We start from the raw sequence: 18641 nt of genomic DNA, 5'->3' as shown, positions 1-18641 counted from the left end.
TAAAAGGACAATGGAGCCCCTTGGGACGTAGAGGTTGTTAGAGAATCAAAGATGCACAAGGTGATGGCTGGAGTCACTTAGATACAAAGATGTGGGGTGGTCAAGGGAGTGAGCAACCCTCTCGCCAGCCCTTCGAGCTCCAGCTTCTTTGAGAGCTGTCCTAGACTCTCTGAGGCCAAGTTTACACTAACAAGTTGCCGCAGTGATCTGTGTGCTCACTGCACAGGATTGAGGACTGTGGGTCTAGTCCACAGAGGAGTGAAAGGGGCGTTCTGGCGCTTATGAAACTGCTAGGAAAGTTGCGTGTGAGTTACACACATGTGAACTTTGGGATGGGGTGATCTGTAGATGTGTCCTCCACTCCACTGATCCCCAAGGATGGAGCGGAGAAAAGGAAGTAAGCCCACTCTCCTGCGTGATTCGAGGAATCTCAGGGATACAAGACAAAGAGCTTTAACCCAGAGGAGGCTGAACTAGAGACTGTAGACTTAATCTCTAAGTAAGAGACCAGGCCTTTTTGGAGTGTAGAAACTGCATAGAAAGTGAACTCTCTCCAATGGGGACAACAAAATAGACCAAGGTGGAAATGGAGCCGTTGTGGATTCTGGGAAGAAATACATACATGGGACAATTTGAATTGCCTTGAAGTCGCACCAACTAATTATCTTAAACACTAATAAACGTGTCCCTTAGAGACACACCGCAACTGTGATAACTCAGAGATGAACAGCAGATGAGTCAGTTATGTGGGTCTGGATGGATGGCTAACTCCCCAGCCCAGAGGGTAGCAATTTCCCCTTCTCCCCTCGTACCTCCCCAAAGCCTGATCTTTATTAAATATGCACCTAGCATCTGGCAAAGATCTAGACTTAATAAAACACCTGCCTCTCCTCACTTATGAGGATACTCGATGGTATCAGGAGCTCGTTGAGGGTGCACTGTTCCTCAGGTTGGGGGAGGGAAGCCACTTACGCAGTGAGGTATTTATTTCCTTATTTCAGAGCTGAGCCCTTTAGTCTGTCTCAGAAAGGAACCTTCTGACTCTAGGACCATAAGACAAGTTCTATACTCCCGCAGGGAGAGCTGTGCAGTATTCAACTCCCCAGGTCCTGTGGCTCTCTAGAACTGACCTACAGGGCTCTTGGTCTCCATTGTTCTGATCCAAGTGTGACTCCCAGGCCTTTCTTCTCATCCCCCAGCTAGGTATTAGCATCACAGGCAACCAGGTAGAATCTCCAACAGAGAGCCAAACAAATGGGAAAGGTGAAAGACCTCTTAAATTCTTAACCCTGTGACCTGGAGACCACACACACACACACACACACACACACACACACACACACACACACACACATACACACACACACTTCTTTCCTTCTGTTCAAGAGCCTTGAAGGAGAGACACTCGGAGAGGAAAGAGCTAGCTGATGAGTATTATAGGAGGATGAATAGCTCGATTTGTTCATAGGGTTGTATGAACTCACAAAGCAGCTTTGCCTTAAACAAATGCTTGACAAGGATAATGACTGTGACAACAGTGGTAGTGAGGGCGGTGGTGATGATGGAGGTGAGGGTGATGGTGGGGGTGGCAAGGGTGGTGGTAGCAGCTTTCATTTGTGAATTACAAATTACATTACTCATACTCTACTAGGTTGGTTCTGTGCACTGTAGCCAGTAGTCTCTGTCTAGTGGCCAGGTGGAAATATTCAGCGAAAGACGTTAGCTGATGAAGACATTAATCCCAGCTGAGATTATTGAGAGTCTTTAAAGGATATCTAGGAAGGGCATTCATGATTAACCATCTCATCTACTTTAGGTATAATGCTAGACATTATGGAAAATGTATGTCATTAGCTATGCCCCAGTCAATGAGCTGTGGCTTTCTTACTTCGGTCTCTAGTATTTATTACACAGTGCTCTCTGAATCCCACTCAGTCCTCACCCATACTCTATGAGATCTTATAATTCTCACTTTGTAAATCAGGAAACAGAAGCATGAAGAGGTTAATTAAAGAGTCCAAGATTCATACTCATATTAGTGTGACTTTGAAAATCAATTTTCTTCCTATTCTACGTCCCTGATTTCACATTCACTCCTGATAACATGGCACATAGCCCATTTTAAAGATAAATTCTTATGAAAGCCTAAAGTGGTTATTTGAACTTAAGCCTGCATTGGAGGACAGGGTGTGTGTGTGTGTGTGTGTGTGTGTGTGTGTGTGTGTGTGTGCACGCGTGCATGCGCGTGTGTATGTCTATGTATCTGTATGTGCGAAATAGCATGGCCCTTTGTTCAAGCTTTGTGTGATTCTGGTTGATAGCATGGTCTGTGGGGTGACAAGCATTCTGGGAAGAGCCTCTGAGCTACATCAATGCCCCAGTGTAGACACCACGTCTTTTGATAGTGACATCACCTCCAGTTTCACATATCCAGGCAAGAGTCAAATACTTTAAGAAATCAGAATTCTAAGCAGAGATCCCAGGAAGGCTGGAGAAGGAACCCTTGCTTTTCTCGTAGTCTTACTGTTGGTGCCTAGAAGGCTTTAAGGAATGTGTGCTTGTAAGCATGGGTTCACCCAGGGCGGGAGGTCTGGAGACAAACGAGGAGGTAGGTTCGGTCGGATTTAATGTTATATCTTAGTGAACTGTCTGTCACCTGAGGGGCTGGCTGACCTTTGACGTTTGGTGTCATTCAGTCAGGACTGCTTCAGCTTCCCTTTACTTTGATCCTACAAAGCAGCAGTGTGGAGACATGGCCAGGAACAAGGACACAAGTGACTGAAGAAATACATTAGGTTCCAGCCTGCCCCCTTCCCCCAGAGCCCATGAACCCAAAGCTCCAGAATCCCTATGGCCATCTCCTGGGAGAAACCTACCAGGTCAGAGATGAGCTGAGTTTTGACTTTGTCTTTGGAGGAGAGAGGTGAAGACAGCAGGTTCAAGCTGTTATAAACGGTCACTGGGGCTTTGTTTGCGGCCTTAGGGTACCAACACCCAGGGACTAGCATTACTGCTTCCAAGATATAGGCATAGGGACCCATGACTTCTGAAACCTTGGTAGCCCTCCTGAGCTCCTCTCGTAGCCTTGGCTCCTTGGATTTCCTCATACCCTTTAATCTTCAGTAGTTTTAATGGCTCCACCATTTCTGCTTCCTCAAGACTTCTGTTGCCCTCCATAGCTGTGAGTCCTATAGATTGTGTCTTCTGACGCTCCTTAAAATCTGCAGTCTCTTCCTAGTGTGAAGACTCTGAGCTTTGGTGTTCGAACCCCTGAGCACTTCGTAGCTCTCTAAAACTGATCATTATCTCTTAGCATTTCTAAATGAACTTTTTCTGGAAAATTGTTAGCCATTCCTTTGCTATGGCTGTCACTGCCAAGTATAGAAACCCTAGGGTTTGGTTTGCTCTGTGGGTGTGATGGTTGGTATATGCTTGGCCCAGGGAGTGGATTGCAAGGTGTGGCCTTGGAGTAGGTCTGTCACTGCAAGTGTGGGCTATAAGACCCTCATCCTAGATGTCTGGAAGTTAGTATTCTGTTAGTAGCCATCAGATGAAAATGTAGAACTCTCAGTTCCTGAACCATGCCTGCTGGATGCTACCATGCTTGGATGATAATGGACTGAACTTCTGATCCTGTAAGCCAGCCCCAATTACATATTTTTCTTATATGAGTTGCCTTGGTCATGATGTCCGTTCATAGCAATAAAACCCTAACTAAGACAGTAGACAACTAGATGATTCTATTTTATCAATGATAAAGACCACGAGCAGACAAATAACTCATGAAGCTTTTATTATAGCCCAGTGTTACAGTGGGTACAGAGGTACAGGAGAATCTCAGGCTAACTTAACAAGACTGAGAAATAGCCTGCTTGTATAGCTAGTGAAGGGGCATGGTGTGCACAAGTCTCCCAATCGCAGCCTTTCTTTAGTTCCTCCAACTCTAACTTATGAACCAATCACAAGCCTTACATCATGCCAATCTCCAGGTTTCTTGCTGAACGCCTCCGGAGGCTCCATCTCTCAGCCAGAGCGAGCATAGGATCTTCTAGAGTTTGTCAAGAGTTGCCTTGCCTGGATTGGAGTCATTCCGAACAGTGCAAGCTGCCTGAAGTGGTTGTTTCAGGAGCAAGGCTTCCTGAAGCCTGTGGTATCATGATCTCGGCAGCAGCCATGGCTGTGGTGGTTCTTCCACCTGGAGTCGAGTTTCTCCAATGTGACCATTGAGAATCCAAAGCTGCCAAGCCAAGAAAGGGACTGTTTATTGACAACTTCCTGCTCAAATCAGGCAGGCATGGGTGTCTATCAGAGCTGCACAAGCAGTTAACTGGTCCACTCCTTTTGCTCATTTAAAGCATCAGGATGTGTCATAAGGAAGATCTAACAAATTAACATCATGAACAGCGCTCAACAGTGCTTAACCTCAGTCAAATACCCCTAGGAAAGATTAGGCCCTCTGACCTGTCTCAAAAGGTGACATGGAGTTTGTTCAGCATGTTCACAAAAAGTATTGAGCCCTTTTAGGTACCAAATAATGTAATAGATACAACAGTCCACAATGAAATTACTAACCTCAAGACATTTATATTGATATAAGGAAGACAGAGAGTACACAAATATAATTCTATGACCTATAGTTTCTACATATACCTTTAATATGCATCATGAATCAGGATCAGACCCTCTAGCCTGACTGACTGACTGACTGATCAAGTATGGCTATATCAAGTTCCACAATTCCTGAAGAGAATCCCCCATGACCCATGTCTCCTGCTTTTGTCTCCTTGAAGAAGAATTGTCATTGGATTTAGGGACCATTTGTATAAACAGAACGATCTCATCTCAAGACTTAATTAAATCATACCTACAAAGACTCCTTTTCCCAAATGGAGATATCACAGTCACATGTTCCAGGGGATTAGCATGTAGACATATGTTTTGAGGGTCCCCCTTCACCACATTTATCTAGTGAAGAAGCTACTGTAGTAGTCCTGAGAGTTAATGCAGATAATCTGCCCCGGGCAGTGGTCTCAGAGAGCGAAAGGTGTTTGCTATCATGGTGTGTGTGTGTGGGGTCACAGGGAGGTCCATTTTCTATGTCACACATATTTATCCAGCAGCTACTGCTTTAAGCAATGCTGTTGGAGATCCACGTGTTGACAGACATGTGGCTCACCTTTCTAGACTTCAGGCCATGCCAAGAAAGATGCTGGATAAATAAATGTGTTATGTGTTACAAGAAACATGGAACAGACAGATCTAACCTTGATAGAGCAAGAGGCTCCTTGTGGATGAATATACTGTACCTGATCCAAAGAAGGCTGGGGACTTGGGACAAGTCAAATTGTGTATCTCTCTCTCTCTCTCTCTCTCTCTCTCTCTCTCTCTGAGACAGGGTTTCTCTATGCAGCCCTAACTATACTGGAAGTCACTCTGTAGACCAGGTTGGCCTCAAACACAGAGATCCATCTACCTCTGCCTCCTGAATACTAGGATTAAAGGTGTACACCACTCATGCCCCGTTGGGTCATAGTGTCTTTGAAGAAGTGAGAAGCCTTCCTAGCCTTGGGACAGTTTGCCACCCAGGACACCCTTCTGCCCACTCAAAATCTGTAAGCACACCTGCTTCCCTTGGTTAGAGTGGTATATGTGACAGTGTCTAGAAGTCTGCCTTCTCCCTATGGTGAGGGCATTCGGTCAGCTGCAGCCTCCTCTGGTGTTAATGGATCAACACTACTGCCCATAGTCTGGAGTTGTCCAGATCTGCTGAGCTTGCTCTCCCAGTAAAGCTCAACACATCGCCCTCCGTCATCCTCTACAGGGATGCTTCTAGTTAATTAAATTTTAACCTTTAAACTGCTCACGTAGGCCTCGTTTCCCCTTACCAGCTGCAATGTAAAAGTTTAACTTGGCAAAAAAGTTGCTTCTAAAAAAAAATCCTTTCATCTGTAAGACTCATTAGCATGCTCCAAGTCTCACAGATAAAAATCAGAGCCAGAGATAAGTGGAGAGAAAGAAGCTTTCTTCCAGCTATGTGCTTTGACTGCAGGTCTGTCCTGAGCACCTGCAGGGCTCAGGGCAAAATTACAAGTGAGCTTTCACACACACACACACACACACACACACACACACACACACACACACACTCCTACCTAAAATACTTCAAAGTAAAGACTCCAGCTATGACACTCAATTATATTTCATGTTGCTAACTAAACAATACCTTTACTATGTGTGCAGTTCCAGACGACGGACCCCTTTCGTCCACATCTGGCTCATCCCACACTGTGAGGAGCTTCACAGAAAGCCCAGTGGACGTTCCAGCTCACACATCCAAATTCTTCTTACCTTCCCCATATATCCACCCAGTGGCCACTCTTTGTGCCTAAGAATTTGTCTTCTGGTTGTTGGATCCCTGAGTAGCATAGACTGCAGGGATCTGTCTCAGCATTCCAATATTCTACTTAGGCATGGATGGAGCATGGGAATATGGCTGGAATGTGGTATTATAGGCTCTGGGTAGACACAACCCTTTAGTTTCTGTCTTAGTCACTGTTCTATTGCTGTGAAAAGACACTGTGACCAAGGCAACTCTTATTAGAGAAAGCATTTAGTTGGGGGCTTGATTACAGTTTCAGAGATCTAGCCCGCCACGGCAGGAAGCATGACAGCATGCAGGCAAGCATGGTGCTGGAGAAGGATTTGGGAGCTACATCCTGATCCGCAGGCAGAGAGAGAGAGAGAGAGAGAGAGAGAGAGAGAGAGAGAGAGAGAGAGAGAGACAGACAGACAGAGAGAGAGAGAGAGACACACAGACAGACAGACAGACAGACAGACAGACACAGACAGACAGAGAGACAGACAGAGACAGAGACTCTGGACTCGTTGAAACCTCAAAGCTTACTTCTAGTGACACACTCCCTCAAACAAGGCCACACTTCTTAATCCTTCAAATCCTTTCCAGCAGTACCAGTCCCTGGTGACTAAGCACTCTATGAGCCTATGGGACGATTCTTATTCAAAGCACAGCCACTCATCTTCTGGGAGGATAGACATAGAGATCAACAATAATCTTTGCTTGTGCTGAAGTTATCTCTGTGATGGATAATAGGTAAGGAAGTGTGGGGTTCTTCAGCCATCTGTTAGGTCAACGATCCTGTCAAGGTGCATGAGAGAAAATCAGTCTAGATCTACCCAGGGAATGGGCAGATTTCCCGTGTTAATCCAGCAGACTGCACTTCCCAATCTATTTGCCCCTTACAATTGAAAAGCTAATGATTGATGCTTTCCAGTCAATTCTCAAACGTAAAAGCAAAATAAATGCTTCTCTGTCTTGTGAAGTTTCTTCTTCAAGGCTTCCCTTCTACTTCCCACCCTAACAGCTAGAACGGGCCTGAGCTTAGATCCTTCTCAAGCTTGAATCTTTGTCCTATTCCTGTCATGCTCAGGATGAGAAGCTTCCAGGACTCCATCCTGATGAACTCACCATGGAAAGACACACACACACACACACACACACACACACACACACACACACACGTACATACACATGCTACACACATATACACACTCACACAGACACGTGCATGCACACATCCACATGTATACCCACACACACACACACACATACATATACACATGCACACATTCATACACACATGCACATGCACACTCACATCCATACATATACACACACGTACTTACACAGAGAGAGAGACACACACACATACACATTTCCCCAGGAACTGAGGCCCCAAGGTGAAGGACAGAGCCACCAGAGTGTGTGTGCAAGAAGGGGGCTCGGTTGATGTTTTCACTCTTTCATTGCAGTCACGTGTCCTTACTGAGCATCTATTAGCCACCTGGAGCTGCAAAGTGCTAGCCTTGCCCAGCACAGGACATGGCACTGGGCAAACTAAATCAAATCTCTCTCATTAACAACTCCAGCCCAACTAAGGAGGGAAAGTCATCCACCAGTGACTTTAGTGGAGGCTGAATAAAGAGAGTTGTCTGATGCTCAGTTGCTACTGACCATATCACGGGCAGAGGGCAAGACAATATTTCTACCCAGAATAGATGATTGGCTCAAGCAGGCATCAGGCTGGGACCACGTCTCACGCAGCTGCGTAAGGTAAAGGACTGAGCCAGTGATAGCCCAGTGGAGGCCACCACTAATGTATCTATGCTGGAAAGCTGTGCCAAGCATCTGTGCGTGATGCAAACCATACTCACACCCACAAGGATTCTAGTGAGGAAACTACATGGATAAGTCAACTCAATTCTGCTCCGGCAAGAGACAGGGAGGACCTAGAAGCTAAAGGAAAGGCCTGTGATCTCAGGGCTAGGGACTCAAGGATGCCTTTTGCTGTGGTTTTCATGGTGTCATCCCCATTTTTCTTTCCCATCCTTCACATAAAGAGCTATTCCTTCTAAGAGGAGCAGCCTGGGAGGCTCTGAGAGCACAGACCAATGTCTATGTGGCCACCCCTGTGGATCTCTTATGTTAGTTGTCACTCATAGGTCTCAGTTTGAAATAGATTTCTCTGTCACAGTTGTTTTCTTCTGTCTACAGTAGCATCCTGCTTCCCTTTCATCACTGATGGTGCCAACAGATTCTGACTCAACTGTCTCCAAACCATCTTCTGGGATTTTAGTCGGTTAGAAAGGAGCTGTACTAGGGTAGGGTTCTTTGTGTCTGCTGGGAGCAGGAGTTTGGGAATCTCCCTTCTCCCACCCCCTCCCTTCCTCATTCTTTGGCAGCATCATTCATGTGTATAGTGAATTTCAGTCATTTTCATTGCCCTCCCATCCCCTCCCTCTGTGACAAGGTCCCTCCCACTCCATGGCTTCCTTCTGCATGGGATCCACTCATTCCATTAGCCTTGCTTACATGAAATGGGCTTTTGTCTTCTGACACAAGAGCCACGGATCAGTGGCTACACCACTGAAGAAAGTGACACCTTCTCACACAACACAATTAACTGTCAACAGTTCCTGCTTTCCCGTAGGGTGGAGGGCCTCCTCCCACCCGTGATGAAATGTTAGCTGGACCGATGTGTGAGGGCAGTGGCCATGTCACTTCACAAGACGGACTCCTGCCCATCCCCCCACCCTCTGCTTTTTATTCTTTCTACCTTATTTTCAGTGATGTTTGTTCCCCGAGCCTTGGAGGGAGAAACAGAGATGTCCCATTCAGGGGAAAGCACTCCACCGTCACCTACTCTTGGCATTTTGACCAGTTTTGAGTCTCTTCAGTAACTGTTCCTCTCTGCTCTAACAAGCTTCTCTGACCAAGGCTGAGCACACTAATCTATGGCCATAAATGTGAATATTGAACATTTGACAAAACAATTGACAATTGTTTTGAGGCAGGGCCTCACACTATAGCCCAGGCTGACCTCAAACTCATGGTGATCCTTCTGCCTCAGCCTCCCAAGTTCTGGAATTACAGTATGCAGTGAAGTAAAATCTGAACTCTTAAAGGTATCCAGCTACCGAAAGTCCCATCTCAGAGGCTGGTTACCAAATGTTTAGAGAAGGAATGTTCAGGACCCATTCACCAAAGGAGGCATTTGTCTGACTTCCCTCAACTGATTCTCACACATCATAGAGAGTCCATTCTTAGCATCTGTTACACTGATTGACAAGTAACTAATTTCCCCAATGAGAACCCATGGTAAGTGTTAATTAGAAGCATCTGGTGTGAATCAGAAATACAGATACCAATTGAAGCAATTGTACTCGTTATCTCTGGGGTACGGCCTTTCCCAATAAAATGTTAGGCGATCATGCTGAGGTGTGAATTCCAGAACCAGACGGCACCCGGAGCATGGTGCTAAAAGTATTATGCATTTAGATCCCGTTCTCTATGTGAACATATTTTAAAGAAGATTGCAGGCATGGCCCCTGGCCCACAGGAACATGCCACCCAGCCATGCCCTGAAATTCAGCTGAGAGCTGAATCTGGGGAGGTGTGCTACACTGTGGTGCCCACCTCAGTGATGAAGCCTCAGTGTGGCTTCTCATCTCGCTTCGCTTACTGTCTGTGAAGAGACCCAGTGTCCCCTACCCCGCCCCCAGGTTTGTGATGGTCACAGCCACTGCAGGTTTTGAGGAATAAAGAAGCAGAAAATCTAAATGAGCAGCATTTAGCTTTTCCCTCTGTCCTTTCCAGAAACAGAAAACGTCTGCAGGCTAAAGCACATTCATTCTGACTTCTTGGCTGACCTGTGAACGTGGGGTCAGGCCTTGACATTACCCCATTCTCTAGCCCTTGCCCCAAATGCCATGCCACTCAACCTGTTTGCTCTCCCACTCTTGAATAAAAGGTGTTGGCAACATTGACTCTGTCACCTCTGCCAGGGTTCAGTCCTCCGGCCACCAGCATGAACAAATGGCAGAGCGTCATTAAAAGCCGGGTACAGAATCCTCTTTCTCTTCAAGTAGTATGCCCAAGTCCTGGAGGTGAGTGAAAGGAAAAACAGCCCCTTGGGTGATCTTTCTGACCACAGGGAGCAGAAGCTGCAGAAAGGGTCACGGATAATCATTCCAAGGACAGGTTTCCTCTTCTGAAGCCAGGATTCAGAAGGGCAGCCATTACCACCAACCATAAGAGTGTGGCTGATCAAATTAAGAAATGTGTTTTAAAATTCAATTACACCCTTGGTGGAAATAGCCTCGCTAATGGTTAGGGATAGAATTATACCCAGTCTATAACGCCTAACATTTCTAAACCCAATTTTGTGCATTATTCTAAAGGTTAATTCAAAACCCCTCTTCCAAATGGGAAGTTAAACACAGCCAATGGAAGGCTGGCATCCGATGACTGACTGAGGGTTTATCAGTGGTAAGAGTTCATTAGTTTTAATTAGTGTAATCACTAATGTTGCATTAACAGTTTAGTGAAGGAAAGTAATTACTCACACATCCACTGTATTAGATAGGGAGATTAGAATTCATTTTCCAAAAACGATTAGCATTTTGCCAATTAAACGAATCCCTTCTCCGTGCCAGCAGCCCTGTGACCTCCCTCACCCGGGATCTTTTAAGTGAAACATATTTTTGCATCAAAAGATGAACAGGGAGAAATGAGGAGCTAAGGCTGCATTTATTTCTAGTTCTTTCTCAGAGAGCAAAGTGTACAGCTCTCCGAGAGTTCATAATACCTCACTCTATTTGCATAGTCACTCGCTTCGGTCTCCTCTGACCGTGCCCCTGTCTACCACGTGACACCGAGGCAATTAAAACAGAAATGGCTAGTGACGGTGGAAGATAAAACCAAAAGCAAGGAGCTAGGAAGACGAGGTGGAAGGGTTGTCACTTGGGTCTGATATCGGGACAGGGCACGGATAGGCTGCTGGTTCCATTCTAAATGCCAGTTTGGAGCAGGCTTATCTCTTGCCTTAAAAATGCCTTGCTACCCCTGCAGTTCCTTAAAGTTAGCAACTGAGTCTCCTGCTACTCCCCTCTTGGCATGGAGGTCATTCGACCTGGCTTACAAGAGCTTAGCAATATGACCTCAGTACACGCCGTCTACACCAGATTGCTCGGCTTCTAGGAAAGCTCTCAACGTTTCTTCCAGTGCACACTGTGCTCTCTCTGGCTTCTCGGATACTTCCGTTCTTGCTAGAGAAGCCACCTTCTATGTTCACTCAGTGTAATGTCACCTCACACTAACTTCCAAAGCTGCCCTTCCAGTGTGACCTTCTAGAGCCCCATGGCATGTGGTCCTCTTTTAATACCTATGGGTCTTAGTTCCAGAACACCCTGTCCCTGTGGATACTAAAGTCCTTGAATTTTAGTATTGTTTTATATAAGGGAGTTGAGCATCTGTTACATAAATAGCCTAGTGTTTCATATAACCCACAAACCTCCTTCCGAATACTTTAAAGCAGTGGCTCTCATCCTGGGGTCATGACCCTTTTGGGAGCCAAAGATCCTTTCACAGAGGTTGCTGAAGACTATCACAGAACATAGATATTTACATAACAATTCATTGTTACAGTTATTAAGTAGCAAAATTACAGTTATGAAGTAGCAACAAAAATAATTTTATGGTTGGGGTCACCACAACATGAGGAACTGTATTAAAGGGTCTCAGCATCAGGAAGTTTGAGAAGCACTGCTTCAAACATCTCCACATTCTACATTATAACAGCTAACGGGGCACACATACCACACAGAATGGAGAAGACGGGACACCGACCGGGAGAGGCATGTGGAAGATGATATGCTCAGAGACGGGACCCTTGGGTCACTCCGCTGTCCTGAGCCAGCACTGGGGTAGCCTGAAACAACAACAAGACTGAGGCCTCTGGGATTTCATGGTGGCCGGTGTTCAGCCAAGTTGCTGCCCAGTGCAAAAGTTAATCCCTCAAGGTAGAGCAGCAAGTGAAGATCAAGAATCAAGGTCACCGAAGGTCACTAAAACTTTCACTCATATCTAATAGTAGTATAACGGTATCTCTTGGTGGGACAGGAAAGATGGGGTTATTTGTTTGGTTGGCTGATTTCCCCTTTTTTGAGACAAAGTCTCATATAGCCCGGCTAGCCTGGAACTCGCTATCTAGTTGAAGGTGAACGTCTGCTCTCAATGCTCTCACTCCAGCTCCTGAGTGCTGGTGGTACAGGCACCAGTCATGCCATTTTTTACTTGACTTGGTTTTTAATAGCATTTTACAGGCATCATCTCATAAGATCTCCTGACAATACTTTGAGGGAAATATTTTCCCAAAAAGAAAATTGACTTAATCAATGCTGTTGGACTCATAGATAGGAAAGCCAAGAAGAACCTCCCAATACTCCGCTAGCAATGGCCCCAGTGTGACTCCAGTTCACTCAGTTCCACTCCCAATGTAGCCCTATGAGCTCTGTGACCTTGGGCAGGTGACACATTCTTTCAATATACATAACCGTTGTAGGGTTGTGTGGGGTCTGTGACAAGGCACAGGCCACTCAGGGAGGCAGGATGCAGGAAGTTGACCACCCTCACCCCATGCCGTTGCTGTGTGGGTGTTGGGCCATAGGGCACCGCTCAGGGGTAAGAAAGCACAGTGTGAGCACAAGACACAGCCAGCCGGGGCCATCTGGTTCTCAGGTTCTCAGACATCCAGGTGCCACTTGATGCCGCGGAAGAGCTGAGAACAGAGTGAGGGCCCACGGACTGCATCTAGCCCAGGTGAGAGGGAAGAGAGAGGGAGCTCCAGCTGGTCATGTAGAGTCTTTGGGTAGCTGGCTTGGCTTGGGCTTGGTGGCAGCTGTGGCTGGGAGCACAGAGAGGTCTTCTACAGGAGATTAGATGGCAGCTCTGTAGGCAAAGGGCTTCTCTATGGCTCCCTGTGGTGGATCCCAATGATCCATGGTTCTAAGACATTTATTGTCATGGCAGAAAGTGGATGAGTAAAATCATACCCCACTTCTCAGGGTGAGTCTGAGATTAAATGCCTTTTGCAGGGAGGAGTGTCTGGGAAGGAAAATTCATTGGCTAAGGCTCCAGGCCTTTAGGTACCTCATTAAAATGGAGATCAGTCTTGAGCCTCAGTGTCTTGTGGAAGAGCTTGGGGTGTTACCCTTCCATGACTGATGGCCACAAATCTATGGAGAGCTGTGGCTAGTGACGGGGGCCTGGTGACTGGAAGTCAGGTGAAACACCTACTGTCCCTTCAGAGTCACTGGGGTTTCTAGCCTTAGCTCAACCAGGAACCTGACTGCCTTTCGTGGTTCCACAAACCATTATGTTCCTGTTATAGTTGAAAAAAATAGATAGGAAAACAGACTTCTCAGAGACTTCTACAGGACATACTACTGTAGAGTTCTCCATGAGAGTCCAAGGCCCCAGAGCACCGAGGAGCTGGGTCACCTGCCAGGTCTGCACACTATACATCCATGGAGGAAATTGTTCTCTACTGTGGAAAGAAATAAATGAAAAAATACTTTAAAATATCTACTTTCCATAGAATATCTACTTTCCATAGTGCCTAACACTTAGTAGAGGCTACCTGTTAGTTGATTGTTCCTTTCCTAAAGAGTAAATCAAACCCATTGCTAGTAGGATTCTGGAACCCAGCCTGTCGCTTCACTGCTGAAGACAAGTGGAGTTAGAAGAAGAAGAAACAGTGGCCGTCAATAGTGCCGTGCAAGGGTTATCAGACGCGCCCCTTAGAACTCAAGTCCTATAAGAGCGCGCACACACACCGCTTCTGAAACTTATAACTTGAAAGCAGAGCCCCTCTGACGCCCACTGTCCTGTCAGTGACAGTCACTGCTAGGAGGCCATGGCCATGGATTGTGTCTATGTGTTCATATGTTCAGTGTGTGCGTCACACATCAGTGCTTGCATAGACTTATGCATGCATATGCCGTGTGTGCCTGTGTATGTATGTGTTCGTGCATACCCTACAGAAAGGGAAGCCAGACGTTGTAGTTAGCCAGAGAGCCAGGAACTCTCTAGTTCCTCTGAGAGTCAACATGGCAAGTGTGAAAGGCAGACTTGTCCCTGTCCTCTGAACTGAGTGAACTGGAAAAGCTGAGGGAACAGTCTCAAAAGTAGTCAAAGGGACATTTGTCTCAGAGGGCAGCCTGGGAAACTGCTTCGGATGAAGGCCTTGTGCCTGACCCACTACAGAGTACCACTGTGAGTCAGATCCCACAAACCAGTTAAAGACAAGAAGTTGGGATGCAGGAGAGAGGGCACCGAGGGCTTGCATAACTGGGCAGGGGTGTGCTTGTGTGCAGAGTCAGGAGATGTAAAATTGAACCCTATGCTATTGTTTACCCTCAGAAGAGTTACGTACCCTCAGGCTTGTTACTAGTAAGGCCCATTTCTTCTGATAAAAAATACGAATCACAGTTCCTATGTCACAAGGAAGATCCTCGTCAAAACTGAAATTAATTAGAATTGAATTGACGTCTGTGCCACACTCACACTGAGGGACACTATGTCTATTTTGCTCATAGCTATATACCTATCTATCTGTTGCCTATAGTGTCTGCCCATAGCAAGTGCTTAAGTGTTTCCAGATGCCTGGTCAGAAGATGTTGCCATGGGTCTGATTTTGAGAGTATTTATGGACACATTGCCACGAAAAAGAGAAAATAGGGGTTCCTACGATAGGGGCTACAGAGTGGAGAGGCAGGAACAGGGTACAAAGGTGGTGTCCCCTCTGTGGAGGCCGTGGCTGCACACAATCTCCCCTGCGTCCCACGTGTTGACTTAGGACTTAGAAGAGTGACTGAGATAGTGTGAGTCCTGGGAACACTGGAAAGATGAACGGCTGTTAGAGGGCTTCCTTTTCTGTACAGTAACCATGATCCAAGGGAAAGACATCTGTGGATCACCATAAAAATCAGCAGCAAACATCAAGAAAGCGATGAACAAGATGAGTCAGGGGAGTGCTGTTGCTTACGATGCATGGCTATCCTGTGCATGCCGTTTGAGGGGGGACAGCACCTATACTTGGGGACTTTTTTTTTCTTTTTTCTTTTTTTCGGAGCTGGGGACCGAACCCAGGGCCTTGCGCTTGCTAGGCAAGCGCTCTACCACTGAGCTAAATCCCCAACCCCTACTTGGGGACTTTTTAAAGAGTCAGAAAGACATAAACATTGGATTTTCCTGGTTAGGTTTTCAGAATCCCAATCCCTCCCTTCCCTAGGTATCCATGATGTCCCTCATTTCTTGATATGTGCGTATGTGTGGATGTATGTTCATGTGTGTATAGACGTATGTTCTGTATATGTGAGTGCCAAACGACCCATCAATGTTATTTCTCAGACCCATCCCCCATTTTTCTTCTCCCCTTTTCTCGAGACAAGCTTTCTCATTGGCCTGGAACTCACCTTGTAAATCGGGAGAGTCACCGGCCAGCGAGTCCCTGGGGTCTGCCTGTCCTCGTCTTTCAGCGCTGGGATCACAAGCCTGTGCCATTAAACCCAGGGACTGTTCTGTTTTAATGTGGGTTCTGGGAATCAAACTAGAGTCTAGCACTTTACTTACTGAGCTGCTGCACACAAACCCGTGTGTGTGTGTGTGTGTGTGTGTGTGTGTGGACTGCATCGCAGTACATGTGGGAAGGTCAGAGGACAACAATTTGCTCCTCCTTCTGCCATGGGGATTCTATGGCTGGAACTCAGGTTATCAGGCTTCATGGCAAGTACTTTTCCCCCAATGAGCCATCTCCCCTCACTTCTCTCATTTATATTATTACTCTAACATTTTTAATTAAAATATAATTATATCATCTCCCCCTTCCCCTTCCTCCTTCCAAACTCTCCTACCTTTCCCTCCCCCCTCTCTAATTATGGCTTCTTTTCCTTTGTTAGTGTTAAAGATATTTTTCTACTTTCTATCTATTATATATCTATAAATATATAACTACCTACTGAATCTGTTTCGTGTTGTATTACGGACACAATTTCAGAACTGATCTCTTGGTATTATCTGATTAGTGGGTTCATCCCTGGGAAGATCATTTCTCCCCTACCCCAGCACTCCTTACTTGCCTGTATTTTTGTGGTGGGGGTGGCCCGTGAGCCTTCCCACTCCGTGTTAGCATGCTTACTGGGGTTGTTCCTCGGGTCTTGTTTAGGCAGTCATGTTATTGCAACATCACATCATTTCTCTGTCATTTCTAGGAGACACAATTCCACAGCAGACATCCTGACCCTCTGGCTCTTAGAACCTTTCGCCCCTCTTCCACCAAGTGCAAGAGCTGTGCTGTAGATATTTCAGTTGTGGCTGGGCACCTCATGACCAGTTGCTCTCTGCGTTTTAACCAGTTGTGGTTTTGTGTATTGGTCTCTATCTGTTGCAAACAAACTTCTTTGATGAAAAATGAGTTACATTTATCAGGCAAGGTTGGTTTGAGAGCTGTCCTGTGATTATGAAGATAGAGTGGGGGTTAATCCCAAGAAAGAAAGAAAGTAAGAAAGAAAGAAAGAAAGGAAAAAAGAAAGAAAGAAAGAGGGAGGGAGGGAGGGAGGGAGGGAGAGAGAGAGAGAGAGAGAGAGAGAGAGAGAGAGCGCAAAAGAAGAAATTAACAAACTATCCATGCCTGCACTGTACATTCTGCCTTTAATACTTCTAATATCAGGAGAGCCACACTCCGCGGGAGACAAGCCTAACATCCCACTAACACTTTTCTCTCTCCTTCCAGTATGTGTCTAGTAGACGGGCCATCACTCAGAACTCTGCTGAGCAAGGTAGCTTCCACCCGCACCATCTTCCCCACCACCATCGCCACCACTGTCACCACAACCACCTTTATCAGCATGCCCGTCCTCACCACCTCCACCACCAGGAGCCCGGGCTGCACAGCACTCAGGTGACACCCTGCATTTGCCCCCTGTTCTCCTGCCAATGGGAAGGGCACCTGGAGGTGGTGGTCCCTCACCTGCGGCAAATCCACAGGATCGACATCCTGCACGGAGCGGAGATAGTGTTCCTGGCCACGGACATGCACCTCCCTGCGCCAGCTGATTGGATCATCATGCACTCCTGCCTCGGCCATCACTTCCTGCTGGTGCTCAGGAAACAGGAACGGCATGAAGGGCACCCTCAGTTCTTTGCTACCATGATGCTGATTGGGACCCCCACCCAGGCCGACTGCTTCACCTATCGCCTGGAGCTCAACAGAAACCACAGGCGTCTCAAATGGGAGGCCACCCCGAGATCCGTCCTGGAGTGTGTGGACTCAGTCATCACAGACGGGGACTGCCTGGTTCTCAACACCTCACTGGCCCAGCTCTTCTCTGACAATGGCAGCCTCGCCATTGGAATCGCCATCACCGAGACGGAGGTCAGAGCCAGGGATGCTGCTGAGATGTGAGACCAGGAGCGGCCGGATCTCCTGTGCACCTCGGACCTCTAGACAGCAGGACCTATTGATTACCCTTCTTTCTTTTCTTTCTTTTTCGTCTCAGGTAATTTGAGGTATTAGTATTCGTCTGCCATGGGCATTATATTATGTAAACAACTGTGATTCAAGATCTTGGTGTGAAATCTGTCCTGTGTTGTTGGTAAAATTTTGTAGAACATTCAGAAGAGTCTACCAGAATAGTTATTTCCCACCATTGTTAGTTCTTTTTTTCACTGCCTCCAAAGGGAACAAGTACCACAGTTACCAAGAAGCAGAGCACTGGAGTTAAAGGCTCCCAAACACATCCTTCTTTCCCTCTTCCGGCTGCTTCAGAAAGAGCCTGCCTTGTCATGGGTGAGGCAGCATGTCCTCGGGAGAAAACCCTGACAGCCATGATCAACCCCTAAGGCTAAGCTGCAGGAGCTGAGACAGTGTCTCCTCCACAGACTGTGGCGTCACCTGGAGGCACCCTTTGTGTCAGAAACACTCATTTGATCCAGGGCTGGAGACAGTGGTCAGATTAAAAGCCTTCTCTTTTTTTCAGGTTTTCCTGGCCTCCTTACTGAGCCATGCCTTTCCCTTTTACTTTGCAATTAAAGCCCGGATGTTCTCCCTGCTTTGCCTCTGCTGAGATGCAGGCTAAGTAAGACGCAGGAGAAAAGCAGCCAGAAAGAAGGCATGGAATTAATTTTCTAACCTCCCAGAGGGTGCTCCTGCCTCAGTGAGACCTTTCAAATGTATAAACTATAAATCCGTCAGCCCCCCTCACTAGAGTAACACTTTTTGTAT

The 18641-nt window shown here is 46.5% G+C and overlaps 1 protein-coding gene across 1 annotated transcript in view; it reads left to right on the top strand.

Annotated features, from left to right (window-relative positions):
* Siah3 (siah E3 ubiquitin protein ligase family member 3) overlaps nt 1-18244 on the top strand; it is a 65565-nt gene extending 47321 nt beyond the window's left edge. Inside the window, exon 2 of the mRNA XM_032917768.1 lies at nt 17151-18244. Within this exon, the coding sequence (XP_032773659.1) occupies nt 17151-17822 (672 nt within the window). The 3' untranslated portion in view covers nt 17823-18244. The remainder of the gene's footprint in view (nt 1-17150) is intronic.
* The last annotated feature ends 397 nt before the right edge of the window (nt 18245-18641 follow it).

Source organism: Rattus rattus, chromosome 12 (genome assembly GCF_011064425.1).
Source record: "Rattus rattus isolate New Zealand chromosome 12, Rrattus_CSIRO_v1, whole genome shotgun sequence".
Classification (NCBI taxonomy): Eukaryota; Metazoa; Chordata; class Mammalia; order Rodentia; family Muridae; genus Rattus; species Rattus rattus.
Note: the sequence above shows the minus strand (reverse complement) of the source record. Positions and strands in the feature narration are given on the sequence as shown.